Consider the following 15,764-nt stretch of genomic DNA (forward strand, 5'->3'; position numbering starts at 1 on the left):
GGAGGGCGGGACACAGCCCCAGCTGGGGTGCTTGTCAGAGCCAGCCCAACTCTCCAAGGACTGAATAATGTCTTTCTTCCTCAGTCCCCTCCCCCCACCAGGGAGGGGCCGATTGCGACACTACCACTACCACGCAGCCTTAGGTCTCAGCCTTGTTGCTGAAGAAACCCTCTCCCACCTTCCTTGGGGTGGCCCTGCAGCCCGGCTCCTGTGCCAGTTGGCACCCCTACCCCTCTTTGCCTGATCAGAGCATGGAGACAGAAAATGTCTCAGCCCATGCCCAGGCCAGGAGGCCGCCTGCCCCACCAACAGCCCTGGCAGCGGCTGAGAACATGGGGGGCCTGGCAGGTCAGTCCCGCAACCCCAGGAGGCCTCCTGCAGCCACAGCCCCAGCCCACCACACCCTCCAACGTGAGAGGCACAAGGCAGGGTGGCATTGCGTGGGGCTCCCCCTTATACAAGGGAGGTGAGTGCCCAGCGCGGCATGCCAACAACCAGGCAGAGGGAGGAATGGCCAGCCCACATCCGCCTCCATCCCTGCAGTCCTGGTGTCAACCCCGATCCTTGCTAATGGTTGGTAGAAGGAGCTCTAGCTCCTTGTGCCATGAATTCACTGTGTGACAATGAGGAATACTGTTCCTTCTCTGAGCCTCAGTTTCTCCCCTGCAAAATAAGGGGGAAGGTGAACTTTGATCTCCAAAGGTTTCTGCACAGATACTGCTTATGAATCCAGGATTTCACAGTTCTAAGACTCCCAGACTCTAGGTTTCTAAGGTTCAAGATTTGAGAATTCTGTGCTTCCAAGAGCCTACATTTCATGAGAACATGCAGCTCCTAGAACTGTACAATTTTGTGGCTCTAAGATCTGATCATTTCAAGCTGCCATGATTTAGGATGTATTGATGGTCTCGTACACCCAGGTTCTCAGGGGCTCCGACGTGGGCTAGGGTAAGGTTCAGGGAGCCAGTGGGGCTGATCCTGAGTGGCATGAAGAAGGAGGCAAAGTTTGTCTGTCACATCCCCTCCTCTCCCATCTATTCCTTTTGGTCTTCTTTGGCCTTCCCATACCTGCCCTAGCCTTGGTCCTGCCCTACTTCCCTCTCCACCTACCCCATGCGTCATCCCATCCACCTGTGCCCACATCTCTCTCCCCAACTCAGGGGGGCACTGGGCTTCCTCTCAGGGATCTTTAGGAATTAATGGCCCCTAGCAGTGATGTTTAATCCAGAAAAAAGACAGTAGTGGAGGAAGTTTTCATTGAAAAGGACACTTGGCCCTCTTCTAGGCTTGAGATAGAGAAAATTAAAGTTGGACAGGTCTCATACCCCTCAAAACTCCTCACTCGGTGGAGGTGTGTATGTAGTCCAAAGACCCTGGCTTTGGAATCAGATAAGTGGGGGTTCAATTGGATTTGGCTTTTTTGGGGCGAGGAAGGGCATGAGGGAGAGGGAAACAAAGACTCTTAAGCAGGCTTCACGCCCAGTGGGGAGCCTGATGAGGGGCTCTATTTCACAACCCTGAGATCACGACCCTGAGATCATGACCCTGAGATCATGACCTGAGTCGAAATCAACAGTGAGACCCTTAACCAACTGAGCCACCCAGGTGCCCCGGATTTGGCTTTTATCTGAAGCCTGAGTTTAGACAAGTTACCTCATCACCCTAGGCCTCAGTCTCCATAGCTGTTAAATGGGGTTAGTAATAATCTCTACCTCTCAGGGTTATTGTAGAATTAAATCAGATAATACATGTAATATGCCTAGTGCCTGGCACATATTAGATACTCAATTAAATGGTCGGCTATAAAACAAAAAACACATCCTGGTGCTGACCCCAAACTTCCCTAACAGTCTGTTTCTCATGGTATTCCTTTTACTCCCATAATTCTACGGGCAGCCCCCAGGCACCCATTAGGGCATGAACATCATGGTAACTGCCACTGAGGTCAAACCTCCCAGGTGTCATTTCCAACCTTACCAACCTGTGGCTCGCCACGCTCTCCTAGCCACCCTCACAAGCCAGACTCCCCAACACCCCCTGTGCTTACACAGACCTCAGGGCTGGGATACAGAGATCAAAGTGGTCAGGATGGGTGAGAGAGGCTAGAGATCAGGCCAGAGAGGAGGGAGAGGCTCACGAGGGGCCTTGAGAGCCCAGAGGGCAAAAGAAAGCCATGGAAAAGTTTTAAGCCTTTAAACCGGCGTGCCTGTGGTCAGGTTTGCATTTTCCCATTATCACTGTGGCCGCAGGAGTGGAGAATGGGTTGGAGGGGTTGGAGGGCAAAACTGGAGGCAGAGAGACAGGGTCGGCTGTTGCAGTCACTGGTTTTGAGAGCATGCTGACCTGGACCAAGATAGAAGCGATGCCCACGGGCAGAAGTGCAGATTTGGGGACTACCTGGGAAAGACGGTGGGTGGGCTGTAGGGCAGGCTGGATATGGGTGGGGAGGGAAAAGGAGCAGTCAGGACGGGATTGCAGCTTCAGGCCTAAACAGCAGGTGGACGTCGGGCCCCTGACCCTCGAGGCAGGGACTGCTATTATCATTAGTTAAGATTTCTTATTATCATTAGGAATAGTGATATTACTTTCTGCTATTCACTCAGTTATTGAGCTTTCGTGTATCAGGTCTTATGCACGTCGGTGGGCCTGGGCCATGACCAGGCAAGACACAGTCCCCACCCTCGAGGAGCTCCCAGCCTAACGCAGAAGATGGACAGATAAGATACAGTTGACCCTGGACAACATGGGTCTGTACTGTGCAGGCCAGTACAGCAACATACGTGTGTTTTCCTTATGATTTTCTTAATAACATTTTCTTTTCTCTAGCTTCCTTGATTATAAGATTACACTGTATAATACATATAACACGTAAGAGATGGATTCATCGACTGTTTATGTTTCCAGTAAGGCTTCAAGTCAACAGTGGGCTATCAGTTATTAAGTGTTGGGGGGAGTCAAAAGTTCTATGCAGATTTTTGTGTGTGGGGGGGGGGGTTGGTGCCCCTAAGCCCCACCTTGTTCAAGGGTCAGCTGTGAATACAGTGGGACAAGTCCTGTGGGAGTGCAAGCATAGAGTCTTTAAGGAAGGTGCTGGAGCCAGATGTTGAAGGAGTTGACAAGCTGCAGACAGAGGGGAAGGGCCTGTCAGGCAGCAAAGGCACAGAGGTGGGGGTGACCGTACACGGGAGGCCACTCACTGCAGGTGGCCGGTATGGACTGGGGGCTAGCTCTCCTTCTTGCCTAAAGCGTCCACTTGGATAGGCCACAGCCAAAGCTCTTCCCTAGCTTGATACTGACTTAAAGTGATTGGACTTAGTTGATCTAATCTGAATTGAGGGCCGCGGTTTTACTACACAGACTCTCCACGTTACCGCGTCACCCCAGCCTGTCGTGAGCTGGCTCTTGCCTGCTTTTCCAGCAACGCTCCCCCGGTGGCCTCGTGTGCAGCCTCACCTCCTCCTGCTGACTTTCTCACTCTTCCACCGCCCCATGGGGCTCTTTCACAGCCCCGTGACTTCCCGTGCTGTTTCCTCTCCTTGGAACGTGATTCTCCATCTCCGTGTTTGGCTGCTCATGCTTGTTCTTCAAAAGCCTGTCCAGATGCCACCCTTCAGGCCAGCAGCCAGTCCTTCCTCGGGGCTCCCACAGAACTGAGTTCAGCCCTCTACAACTCTCGTCAGTGGACTGGAAGCACTGATTAGGTGCATTCTTCTTCCTTACTAAACCGAGCTTCCTGAGAGCGGGGACCATATCATTAATCTGTGTATCTCCAAGTGCTCTGTACGGATCCTACACAGAGTTGGGCACTCGATGAATGAATGCATCATGAAAAGAATGGGGTCAATGGAGAGGGGAGGTCCTGGAAGAGGAGGTGATCGATGGTCCTTAATCCTGGAAACCTCTTCACAAAAAGAATACTTCATCATGTGATAAGATAGTCAAATCCCTCTCAGCACCTTGACCTTGCCACCTACCAGGAGTTAACCTTGGACCTCCCCTTTCCAGCTCTCGCCATCTGAACTCCCAAGCCAAACACCACATACAAAAATGTCAGGAGCCTGGGCAGGTAAGGGGATGAACAATTCCATGATCTTCACATGTAAGTAAAAATTTCCAATCTGTCCCATCCAAGGCTAGCCCACAGTCTGCCCTGAAACTCTCATGCTATGATAAAGGCCCCCTAGGGGATAATTAGGAGTGGGTAGTGTGTTCGGGAATTCTTCCAACGGGAAGCAGAAAAGACAACCAGAAAGAAGCTTCTGGGCTGCAGGGGAAGCTGGAGGGGAGCAGGGAGTGTGGGGTGTGAGGAGAGAGGCCCGGGACTGTAGCTGGCCTGTCCCCAGCCTGCAAGGACCTGAACGAGCTGGCTGTGCAGGAATGTGAGAACGTTCCCATCTTTTCCTTGCGCCCACACAGCCATACTTTATTTATAGTTCCCGCTCACACACACAAACTTGCTTCCCTCCAAGACATAAGCTTTGCTCTGGGCGTGGGACCCGATGGGAGAGGCCTCCTAAGGGAATCAGAAGTGAAAACCTCAGGTCCTCAGGGGCAAAACTGGGTGACCTAGGGAAAAGGCCCTCACGTCTCTGAACCTGACTGCTCTTCTCTGGCACATGCCAGGTCTGGAGGAGCATAGAAGGACCTCAAAGGAGAGCACTGTCAAACCAGGAAAGGCAGCCCTGTTACTGGCAAGGGTCAGAGGGGCAGACCTGAGACCGTTTACATTCTCTTCTGCCTTGGACCTACACACTTAAATCCACAGTATTAGAAAGTTAGGGATTGAGAGATGACATCCAATCCTTTATTTTACAGATGTGGAAACTGAGTCCTAGAAGAGGGACCAGGACTCGCCTGAGATCATTGGTTTATGCCAGCACCAACTCCGATGGCAGTCTTCGGATCCGACGGGGTTGCTTATAGGAACATCCCTCCCCTAAGAGGGCAGGACCAGAAGAAAAGGCTTGAAATTGCAAACAGAAGGATCCAGGTGAGCCGTAAGGAAGAATCCTGACTCTAAGAATGGGCATCAGAAGAAGACTTAACAGCCTTCTCTGGTATGGGATGCGATCCTGTCCAAGGGGTTGCCTGAGATGATCTCTGCACTGCACCTCCCAGGGGCACCGCTTTCACACCAGTCCTTCTCTTTGGGAGTCCAAGGCATTCAGGATCCCTCTTCCAGAGACCAGTGCCATGGCTAGTGGCTGGGGGAACTTGAGAGGCCAGTCCTGGAACAGGTGCAACAGCTGGAGCAATTGTGCAGCTGTTGCCCGGCTCCTGCTCAGAGCCTGCCGGCGAGTGAGTGAGACAGAGACCTCTACTGGTGGGAGAGAGGAGGTGCAGACCCACTTAGACCCACCCAGGGAGGGGCCTGCCTGGAGCCAGCCGTCAAGCCTTCACTCTGGTGCCCCCTTCCCCATGTACATCTGGCCAGGTAGATGGGGATGCAGCTACGCTGAAAAGCAGGGCAGGGTCCCTAAGGGTGGATCTCCCTCCACACCTACGGGTCTAGTCCTTCTAGTTACGCTCTCCTGGTGTCTGAGGACAGGCCGACCAGGCTGGAGATCCAAACTCCCCCAACTTCCTTTTCCAAAGCCCAGAGCAAACTCAGAATCAAGGCAATAGCATCTCTTAATCTTAGAATCACAGGATGTGAAAGCCAGAGTGGTCCTCAATGATGATCTGTTTGGGTCAGTCATCTCTCTTTACAGCTGGGAAAACTGAGGGACAGAGAAAGGCAACTTGTCTGGGGTCACTGTCGGAATTACTTCTGATTCCAATTCGTCCTCTATAACACCTTACACGATGGGAGCTCCCTTCCTGCCCCATCTCTGCTTCTGCAGTCTGGGATCCTGTCACCTGGGGACAGAAGCCTCGATTCCCACCGTACACATACTAAGTCTTGGAGAGAGGATATAGAGATTGAGGTTTTTACTTGAGAACTGTCTCCTGAAAGCAGGATTGGACAGCAGGAAGGAAGAGAAAGCAGAAGCCTGTCGGGTACCACAAGAGTGGGGGGTGGGGAGGGAGCAATGAGTAAGGGAAGAGCACAATGGAGAGGCACTGACATGGGGGAAGAGCACTGGAGAGGGAGTCAAGATACTACACAGATTCTCATTCCACACAGGGATGGGTGCCCAAACTGACTAACATCACGCATGTCTGTGGTTCCGCCTGGGGCCGGGATTGGTATCAGCCAGTGGCCAGGTCATGGACCTGGAATCAGGGTGCGATCTGTGGTCAGAGTTTTGAGGATCAGGGGTCAGCCTGGGCCCGAGTTGAGACTCCATCCGGGTTGAACTCAGTCTGTGGCTGGAAACAGAGCCAAGGACAGAATAACCTTTGTTTGAATAGTCTTGAGCGGTAACCGAGGAGCAAACCGCTCTGTGTGCTCCCAGGCCTTCTGCAGGGCTGAGCCGCCTCGGGACTCTGACATGCTGAGAATTCCCATCTGTCGGCACCACCTCTGAAAGCACCGAGCTACCACCAGGAGATTTCTTGTGCATGACAGGCCCGGGCTCTTCCTTGAACTAAGACGAGGACCTTCCTAAGAGACCCCCACATAAGACCCTGGCAAATGACTACAGAATAGGATGGTTCCTAGATTGAGAGTCAGCACCAGACAAAGCGAAGTTCAGAGAAGGGGAGTGATTTGTCCCAATGCACACAACCATAAGGGACACATCTGTTCATTCTTTTCTTTAATAAATTTGCCGTGTGAACTTGGGCAAGTCACTCCCACTTCCTGGGCTTCAGTTTAACTAGAAGGATAGGATCATTGCAGGTAGAAGCTGATGACTTTCAAAGACTCTTTCAGCTCTGACATCCCAGGATCTGAACACACCCCTCTGAATGCCAGTCCACCTCGCCTTAATTCAAGTCTGTTCGGAGTTGTTTTCTTGCATGTGTGGAGCGAAGCTCCGGGCTGTAGGGGAGAGAGAATTCTGGCAGGACCCAGTGAGAGGTAGGGAGGGGCCTGAAGGCCAGTGGAGGCACAGAGCAAGGAGATGGAAGTGGCTTGGGTGGCAAGGGAAAGTTTGCTGGAAGAAGTGTGATCCAGCAAGGTGACGAGGGCTGGCAACATATGGGAGGTTGACAGGAGGGGTGTGGGTAGGACATCAGCAGTCACGCACAACGATCTGATTCTGGGACATCTTTCAGAGATGTATCCAGGGCAATGATGCCTGGAGAAAAAGCCTTGGGGGCTAAGAATGCTGTGCCAAGAGGAAGGGAGGCAGTCGTGGAGGGCATTCTGTGTAAGTCTCTTTTAAGAAACAACAGGTAAGTGTTAGGAGGAAACCTCCAGGGCCCAAGAAAGGGGAGGAGAGATTTACTGAGTACTAGGCATTGTGCTGGCGAATTTAACACAGTCACCTCCTTGAATCCTCCCAAGAACCCTTTGGGTTCCAGGTGCGTCCGTGTCTCAGATGAAGAAATCGAGGCTCAGAGAAGTTGTGACACATGAAAAGTCACACAGCTGCTGAGGGCCAGAGGCAGGACTTGAACCCAACACTGAGTTCTTTCCATTACTTGTTACTGAGGACTTCTATGAGTTTCATGCTGCTGGCAGCCCGAGACGACCAGACATGCAGCCTGCCCTCACAAGCAGAGACAAGAATGAAACAGAATCCAGCCCCGCCAGCTCCAGAAAGTCACGTGCAAAAGAAAGGCAGCAAAAGAAAGGGGGAGCTGAGCTGTGGGGAGGACAGAGTGCTAGGCTGGGACTTGGGAAGCTGGGGTCTTCATCCCAGGCTCTGTGCTGTGTAACCTGGAGCAGACTCCTGCCCCTCCTCGCCCTCAGTTTCTTTATCAGGTATTTTAGAGTTTGAGATAAGCTCCCTCCTTCTCATTAAGTGAATCTTTGGTTTTGTTTTCCATCCTCACGGCATTCCAAGAGACTGGGGATGGGGAGGGGGTCCATCAGCTTCTTGCAGGGGCAGGGGGAAACTGAGGTTCAGAGAGATCATATAAACTGTTTGAGGTTACACTGTGTCTAAGTGAAGAAAGCACGAATTAGGAGACTGATATTTTTAATGACGCTACCATGTGCCCGCTAGTTGCTGGTGCGAGTTGCTTGACATACTTTCTCCAATTTAATTCTCACAACAGTCCTGGGATGTTGACTCCCATTTTAGAGATTAGGAAACTGAGGCTTAGAGAAGTGCCCTCCACCTGCTGGTATTCAAAAGATCTGGGATAGTGAAGACTGTTCCGCCTCCCTGTGCCCTTGCTGCCTCCCAATTCTTATAACTCCAAATCAGGGTTCCTTCCAGATGCTGTGGGGCAGGGGGAAGAGCGTAGGATTTGGAGTTGGGCTTTGGATGGCTGACTAGCTCTGTAAACTTCAGCAAGTTTCTTCTGTCAACCTGTTTCCTCATCTGTAAAATGCAAATTATAACACCCACCTCAAGGGAGTGTTGTGAGGCTCCCAAGGGGTAGCAGAGCGAGGTTATCTAGTTAGCTCTTCTGTCTTTCCATGGGCTCCCTTGAGGGCAGTAGTCTAGTCTTCATCACTTTCATCACACCCTTGCAGCCAGACATGCCCGGCTCTCTCCTGAGAATGCGAAGCACCGCCAGCAGCCAACACACACGCACAGCGTCTTGTCCTCTCTCCCACCGCCCTCAGTACCCCCATCCTCAGGTCCATGGCAGCAGCCCCGTTGGCTCTGAGTTTTGCCAAGTTTCCCCAAGAGCCCCCCCCCCCAATATCCCACACTCATCAGCCCATACTGGTCGGCAGAGGAGTCTCCATTCTCCCCACGCAGGTGCTGCCCTGGCGGCTGTCAGAACAGGTCCGGAGTCCTGGCACTTCCTCGCACATCCCAGGGGCTCGAATCCCTCCTCTGCCTACCCAGCCCTACCACCACCCCTACTTACGGGCTCGAGCGTGGGAGTCCAAGGGGAACCAGAGCAGCGCGAGTCCCAGCAAGGAGGAGAGGACCCTGACCTCGGGAACCATCCTTCCTTCCCCCAGGGCCAGGCCGCCGGGCGCTGAGCCGGGAGGGGCGTCGGGAGAAAGTGAGATGAGGGCACTGAGGCACAGGGGCACAAAGCAACCCGCAGACCCAGGGAGGGCTGCCTCTACAGTGGAGAGTCCCAGAAGGGTGAAGTAGGTGGTGAGGACAGAAAGGGAGGTCCAAGGTGGGAATAAGAGGAGGGTGGAAAGAGAACAAGGGAAAAGGAGAGAGAGAGAGATGGAGAGATGGAGAAAGGTGCGGCAAGAAAGGAAAGCAATAAAGCGAAGGAGAAGGTGAGAGGAAGGGGAGGAGGAGAAAGACGGGGAGGACAGGGTCTGCAGAGCGCGCAGCGCTGGGCGAGGCGCGCGGGAGCAGCGGGCTGTTCCGGGCGCGCCGGCTACAAGCGGCCGGCGCCCCCTGCTCGGTGGGCTCGGGGTAGGGCTGCGGGGTCCTGGGGCCCGGCTCGGCGGCGGTACCGGCGGCGGCGGCGGCGGCGGCGCGGCGGCCGCTGGGGCTGGCTGAGCGCGGGCCGGCTGTGCACGCCAAGGGCGCCAGGCGCCGCGCTCGGGCGCATTTGTACTTTGCCGCGGGAAGCAGGCAGCCCCGGCCTGGCGCTGGCCTAGCACTGGCGCCTCCTCTGGGGCACCGCGGGCTCGGTGGATTGGCCACCCGAGAAACAGGCCCACTTTTCCCCTCCTCTCTCGTGCGGGTCTCCGGGACGCACGCTCCAGGCGCGGCGCCGAGAGGAGGCGAGAGGGCTGGGGAGGGGGAAGGGGCCACCCGGACCACGGGCTTTAACCCCTGACTCTCCGCGGCGCCCAGAGCGCAGGAAGATGCAACCCAGTTAGGCTTCAGGTGGAACTTTCGGGTGGGGAAGGATGAGATGTGGGGGTGGGAGAGGGGAAGCGGGCTGCGGGAACCGCAAGGCGCTCACGGCTGGGCGGTGCGTCCCGTAACTCTGGATGAAATCAGGACACTTGCCATCCTTAATTCTGGTTGTGGCCCTGGACACGCCACCTCGGAATCTAAAATGGGGATCTTAATACGTTCCACGTTTTTTCCGAAGATGAAATGAGATAATGAACGTCAAAGTACTCACATCTCAAAAAGAAGGGGTCATAATTCCAGGCACCTGGAATGACCTTACCAGTTCCCCTTCCTACCCACACGCTCTGTGCCTAGGTTGAAATCCAGTGTGTGTGTGTGGGGGGGGGGATTCTTGGCCCTTCCTCTGGAAGTCTTCCTCCGCTTTTCCCCCTCCCACTCCTGAAGCACGATGTGATCTCTCCTTGGTCTCTGCAGGTAAGGCCTGCACGTCTCTGAGAGTTCAGTCCTCTTCAGTGAGAGCTGGTTGTCAAAGTGTCATCTTTCCCACCAGAAGGTGAGGTCCCTGTGGGTACAGCCCTGAAACTCATAGTTAGTGCTCCATACCTTGTGTTGCATGAGTGCCTGAATTAGTAGAAACACCCAGACTCGGAAATCAAAAGGGCGGAGTCCTTCTGGCTCTCTCCCTACCTTGCTGGGCCATTTTGGTAAAGTTCATCTAACCGGCTTTGGACCTCAGCTTCCTGCCCAGCATGTCTTGCAGAGCTATCGGAAAGTCCAGTGAACAGGGGAGGGGAGAGGACTGAGAAGGGTAAGAGATAAGATAGAATGCTGAGCCACATGCCACTCTGGCAGAACATCATTTCCAGCTTTGCACACTTCTGGCTGGTTGGCTATAAAGATAAACTCCTACAATAAGGCTGGGCTCCCCATTCCCATGTACTTGGAGGCTATCCCCTCCAGAACAGAGAGCACTGGGAAGAACCAGTGATCCCCAGAGACGGAGCTTCCCCAGAGCTCTCAGAATCAGGGACAAGCATGATCTACCCCTAGGTGCCTTTCAGACTTAATTTCTCCCACTCCAATCTGGCCAGTCTCTTTCTCTTCCTTGAGTATACTTGATTTTAACAGCTAATGAGAGCTATGTATGTCATCATGCTTCCCTTTTCGCCTTGGCTTTCAGGGAGCTCAGAGTTTAATTTAGTGCTTAATTGCAGAAATAATCTCATCCCAAGGATCTGGGACAGAGATCTTTTCCTTTCTCCATCTTTGTTTCATGTCTGCTGTACACATATATTCATGTCTTAGATGGAAAGGTGAATTAAGATCGGCCTGTCCTGTAGCCTGCCCATTATACTTCAGGAAAGGTCTCTACCATGAAACCCAAACACACCTCAAGCCTCCTCTCACTGCTCACTGCTCCCAGAGTTGGGGCCATTCTCATCCTTTACCTGGACTTTGCCGACAGCTTCTAAGCAAGGCTGGGCCCCTGCAATGTACTTTCCTCACGTGTGCCCTAAGAATTCTGCTGATTGTTTCCGCTGGCAAATCTGATCATACCATTTTCTCCTTAAAATCCATTATTGGAGGGGTGCCTGGGTGGCTCAGTCATTTAAGCAATCGACTCTTGGTTTCTGCTCAGGTCATGATCTCAGGGTCTTGAGATCGAGCCCCATGTCAGGCTCCCTGCTCACTGGGGAGTCTGCTTCTCTCTCTCTCCCTCTGCGCCTCCCCACCTCGTGCTCTTGTGTGCACTCTCTCTCTCTCAAATAAATAAATCTTTAAAAAAATCTATTATTTGAAGTAAATAAATAACATTAAATGCAGTGTGGTATCCTGGACTGGATTCTGGGACAATAAAAGGCCATTAGTGGAAAAACTGGTGAGCCAAGTCTATACTTTAGTTAATAGTTATGTACCAATCTTGGTTTCTTCGTCTGGACAGAGGTTCCCTGGCTACGTAAGATGTTAGCATTGGGGAAAGCAGGGTGGAGGATATATGCTTCTTAGATGAGAAATCTGTACTCTCTTTGTCATTTTTCTATCAATCTAAAATCTTTTCAAAGTGAAAAAACAAATCTTTCCAAAATGAAAAGTTTATTAAATAAATAACAGAAAAAATGATAGGCTTCCTATCATTTGCAGAATAAAATCCAAAATTGGTAGCATTGGATCCAAGACTGCACATTTCGGCTCCTACTTACCAATCCCATCTACCCTGGGCTCCGCCACTCACTCACTTCCCCAAACCGGCTGTGCATTTTCACGACTTCATATGTTTGCATGTGTTTTCCTTCTGCCCGCACCATCTTTTTCCTCCTCTAGCTAGTGAATTCCTTTTAACTTTTTGAAAGTCAGCTCTAAGTGCCTTCCTCTCTGAGGCCTTCCCAGAGACTCCCCAGTCAAAGCAAATTTTTTGCCTTTTGTTTCCCAGAGCACTTAGTATTGTAGCTGCTGGAGCGTAAATATGTATTTACATTTTGGAGTAAATATTTCTTTGCGTTTCTACTCAGCACTGTGGGGAGCAGGGTCCTTTTTCATTTGTATCTATACTTCCAGCACGTAGCAAGGTCCCTGAGACACAAAGAAACAATTGCTCTGTGAACAAGCGGAGACCTCAGTGGTTTGAAAAGATATTCTTTCGTGGAGGAGTCTGCAGCGTGCCCATTGCCGTGGGTTTTAATCAATGATTGACACGAGAAACAAGCGCTCGAGGGAAATCTCTGCATCTTCCGTAGAATTGTTGTGGAAGACAGTTGTTCGTGAAGATCGCTGTCCTTTAAGAAAGGAGACTTGATCAATCCTTCCAAAATCTCATCAGAAAAAAAAAAAGTATCTACCCATAGCAATTGGTTACCCCAAGTTTGATTGCTTCCCTCTTAGGGAACTTGCTCGTTGCCTTCCAAGGCAGCCAGCCTATTGCATTAGTGGACAGCTCTGTTAGAAAGTTCTTTAACTGATATCCGATTTTCTGTGACTCCCCACTTCGCTCCTAGCTCTCCCCCCAGGGCTGTACAGAACAAGCCAACTCTTTTTGTCTCCTTTTTTTTTTTTAAAGATTTTATTTATTTATTTGACAGAGATAGACAGCCAGCGAGAGAGGGAATACAAGCTGGGGGAGTGGGAGAGGAAGAAGCAGGCTCATAGTGGAGGAGCCTGATGTGGGGCTCGATCCCATAACGCCGGGATCACGCCCTGAGCCGAAGGCAGACACCTAACCGCTGTGCCACCCAGGCGCCCCAGCTCTTTTTGTCTCTTGAGAGCTCTGTGGAGATTTGAGACAGAGAATCCCTCTTCGATACTCGCATCCTTATGGGTTCCAGCCCCTGGACTCCTCACGCCACATTCAACTTTCTCTTTCTTCAAACGTGCTGAGCTCTTTTGCCCTCCTGCCATCCTGCTTCCGCACTCGCTGTGCTTTACTAGTGCCTTCCCTCGACCCGCTCTTCTCTGGCAGCCTTATTCCCCCAGGATCAAGATCGCTACCTCCTTCATTCGTCCAGCCCTGTGCCAGGCACTGTGCTAGGGACACAATGGAGAACAAGACAGATGCTGGCACTTGGAGGCCCAGTTCTCACTGAAGCCTCTCTGGTGGTGTCTGAGTTAGCTCTCTCCTCCATGCTTCTGTATCTCCATTAGAGCACTTACCAGTGACCACATTGTGTCATCAAGGGTTTCAGGTCACCTCCTCTAAAGTGAGTTCCTCGAGAGCACAGACTGCTGTCTTCCCTAGGCTTCACACAGCTTTGCACATAGTAGCTGCTAAATACAGGTCTGTTGAAGAAGATCCTTCTTCCTTCAAGTAGTCCTCTTGTGACATGTTATCTGTGGCGGGGCGCCTGGGTGGCTCAGTCGGTTAAGTGTCTGCCTTCAGCTCGGGTCGTGATCTCAGGGTCCTGGGATTGAGCCCCATGTCGGTCTCCCTGCTCAGCAGAGAGTCTGCTTCTCTCTCTCTCTCTGACCCTCCTCCCCACTTGTTCCCCCACCTAAAAAAAAAAAAATTAGGAAAAACAACCATGTTATTTGCAGCTAAGGCCTCCTCCTGGGCTGTAGGGGGCTTGATTATGTAAAATTAGCATAGTGATAAGGATCAGAGAGATGAGCCCCAAGGAAAGACTTCTTAAACCAGCCCACTTAATTCTTTTTTTTTTTTTTTAAAGATTCTATTTATTTATTCGACAGAGACAGAGACAGCCAGCAAGAGAGGGAACACAAGCAGGGGGAGTGGGAGAGGAAGAAGCAGGCTCATAGCGGAGGAGCCTGATGTGGGGCTCGATCCCATAACGCTGGGATCACGCCCTGAGCCCAAGGCAGACACCCAACTGCTGCGCCACCCAGGCGCCCCGAGCCCACTTAATTCTGTAAGTAAGATTCTAAAAGCAGTTTCATCTAAGAGTGAATGTAAGGTGGGACTACATAGTAGAGACTCCATCGGTGGCGTGCTCATAAATGTGTAACAGCCAGCTCTCCAGGGGGAAAAACCCCGCATTGTAGCAGTCGCCAATTTCCATGGTGTAGATACTCCCACCTTGGCCCCTTTCAAGCTACTGATGTGACGCCACTGAATGTGGAGTCGACGGTAGGCACCATTATGTGGTATTTCCATTACCAGGTCCAATAGATAGTAAGTCGTTTCAAGAATATTGATAGTAAAGCGTAGTAATAGAATCAGGAGTTGAAGACTTCGAATGTTTTGAATTTAACTGATTTGTGAGTTTATGTAATTTAATGTTCAGAATGAGCGCATTTAACGACCAGCTTGCAAAATTCCCGAGAATTTAACGCTCCGCTCCCCTGAGCCCTGAGGGCCAGCTGGAGGACACTGCCTTTGCTCGATGCTGCCCTGAAAGGTGTGAACAGGTTGAGTGTGTGAAGCTGGGTCCAGTTTGGATACATCTGGAGGAAAGTCTTGTTTAAAGGAACCGTCAAAGGTAATTTACTTGTAAATTGAACAATCGCCGCTCCACTCCCACTCTTCGGCCAGGTTGGAGTTACCTACCCATATAACAAAGATATCCTTAAAACCTGTTATTACTTTAGGACACATTCCTTTGGATCTCCCGATATTGTGCGTATAGTTGGCCTAAATAAATGTTTGTAGAATGAACGTGAGGCTCACCTGTATTTATTTGTGTGGGCCTTTAATGTGGCTTCGTGAACATTTCTAAGTCTTTTTTTCGACCTCAGCAGGACCTCTCTTCCCAGAACTGTCTGCAAACAGAGATTCTGATGGAGAGAGGCATCAGGAAACCAGGATGGGGGAAGACATCGCCCTTAATTTCACAGGGCCCTCATGAGGGAAACGGAGTGCAGACAAGTGTCTTCGGAAGCCGTGGAGCGGGATCATGCTTCGTCCAGATCCTAAGCTCTGCTACCAAGCAGAAGCCTCCTCTCTGGTAGGGGTCACCGCTCACCAAGCACAAAGCTCCTGCCTGCTGCATGCTCAGCGGGACCTTCGCAAAGCAGTTTGTCCTCAGACACTGCTCTCCGTGGCTCTGTGATGATGCAAGGAGTGTGCCAGAGAGCGGCGTCCTCTGACTCGGCTCCCACAGCCAGATGGCGGCAGGCCTTGTAGACCCCCAAAGATGGGACTGAGGAGCCGCCAGTTATCTCTGTTTTTCCCCAGCAATATACAGATTTCTTTAATTAGTTTTTCAGAGTTACCTTTTAAACATGTAAATCAAGTAATGTCATTTCCTTGCTTCAAACCTCCCCCATTGCTCTTAGATTAAAACCCAAACCCTTTACATTTCGTACATCCTGCCATGACCTGGCCTCTGCCTACCCTCTGACCTCAGACCTTTGTCCCTGGGCGTGCTACGCTCTAGCGCATTGGACTTCTTTTGCTTCCTGGGATACACTGGGCTGCCTGGACCCCCTGAAGGGTCTTTTGCCTTGAAGTTTCTCCTGCTCCGAATGCTCTTCCCTCAGCTTTTTCCCCGACCGACACTTCATTCAGCTCAAACACCAGTGAGGTTTCCC

The 15,764-nt window shown here is 51.6% G+C and overlaps 1 protein-coding gene across 2 annotated transcripts in view; it reads right to left on the reverse strand.

Annotated features, from left to right (window-relative positions):
• Positions 1 to 9,547, reverse strand: part of CHRDL2 (chordin like 2) — a 31,524-nt gene extending 21,977 nt beyond the window's left edge. For both annotated transcript variants that reach the window (XM_045816308.2, XM_087868164.1), the window contains exon 1: positions 8,878 to 9,547. In XM_045816308.2, the coding sequence (XP_045672264.1) occupies positions 8,878 to 8,959 (82 nt within the window). In that variant the 5' untranslated portion in view covers positions 8,960 to 9,547. The remainder of the gene's footprint in view (positions 1 to 8,877) is intronic.
• Between the last annotated feature and the right edge of the window lie 6,217 nt (positions 9,548 to 15,764).

Source organism: Ursus americanus, chromosome 16, assembly GCF_024610735.1.
Source record: "Ursus americanus isolate L20-20 chromosome 16, mUrsAme1.1.p, whole genome shotgun sequence".
Classification (NCBI taxonomy): domain Eukaryota; kingdom Metazoa; phylum Chordata; class Mammalia; order Carnivora; family Ursidae; genus Ursus; species Ursus americanus.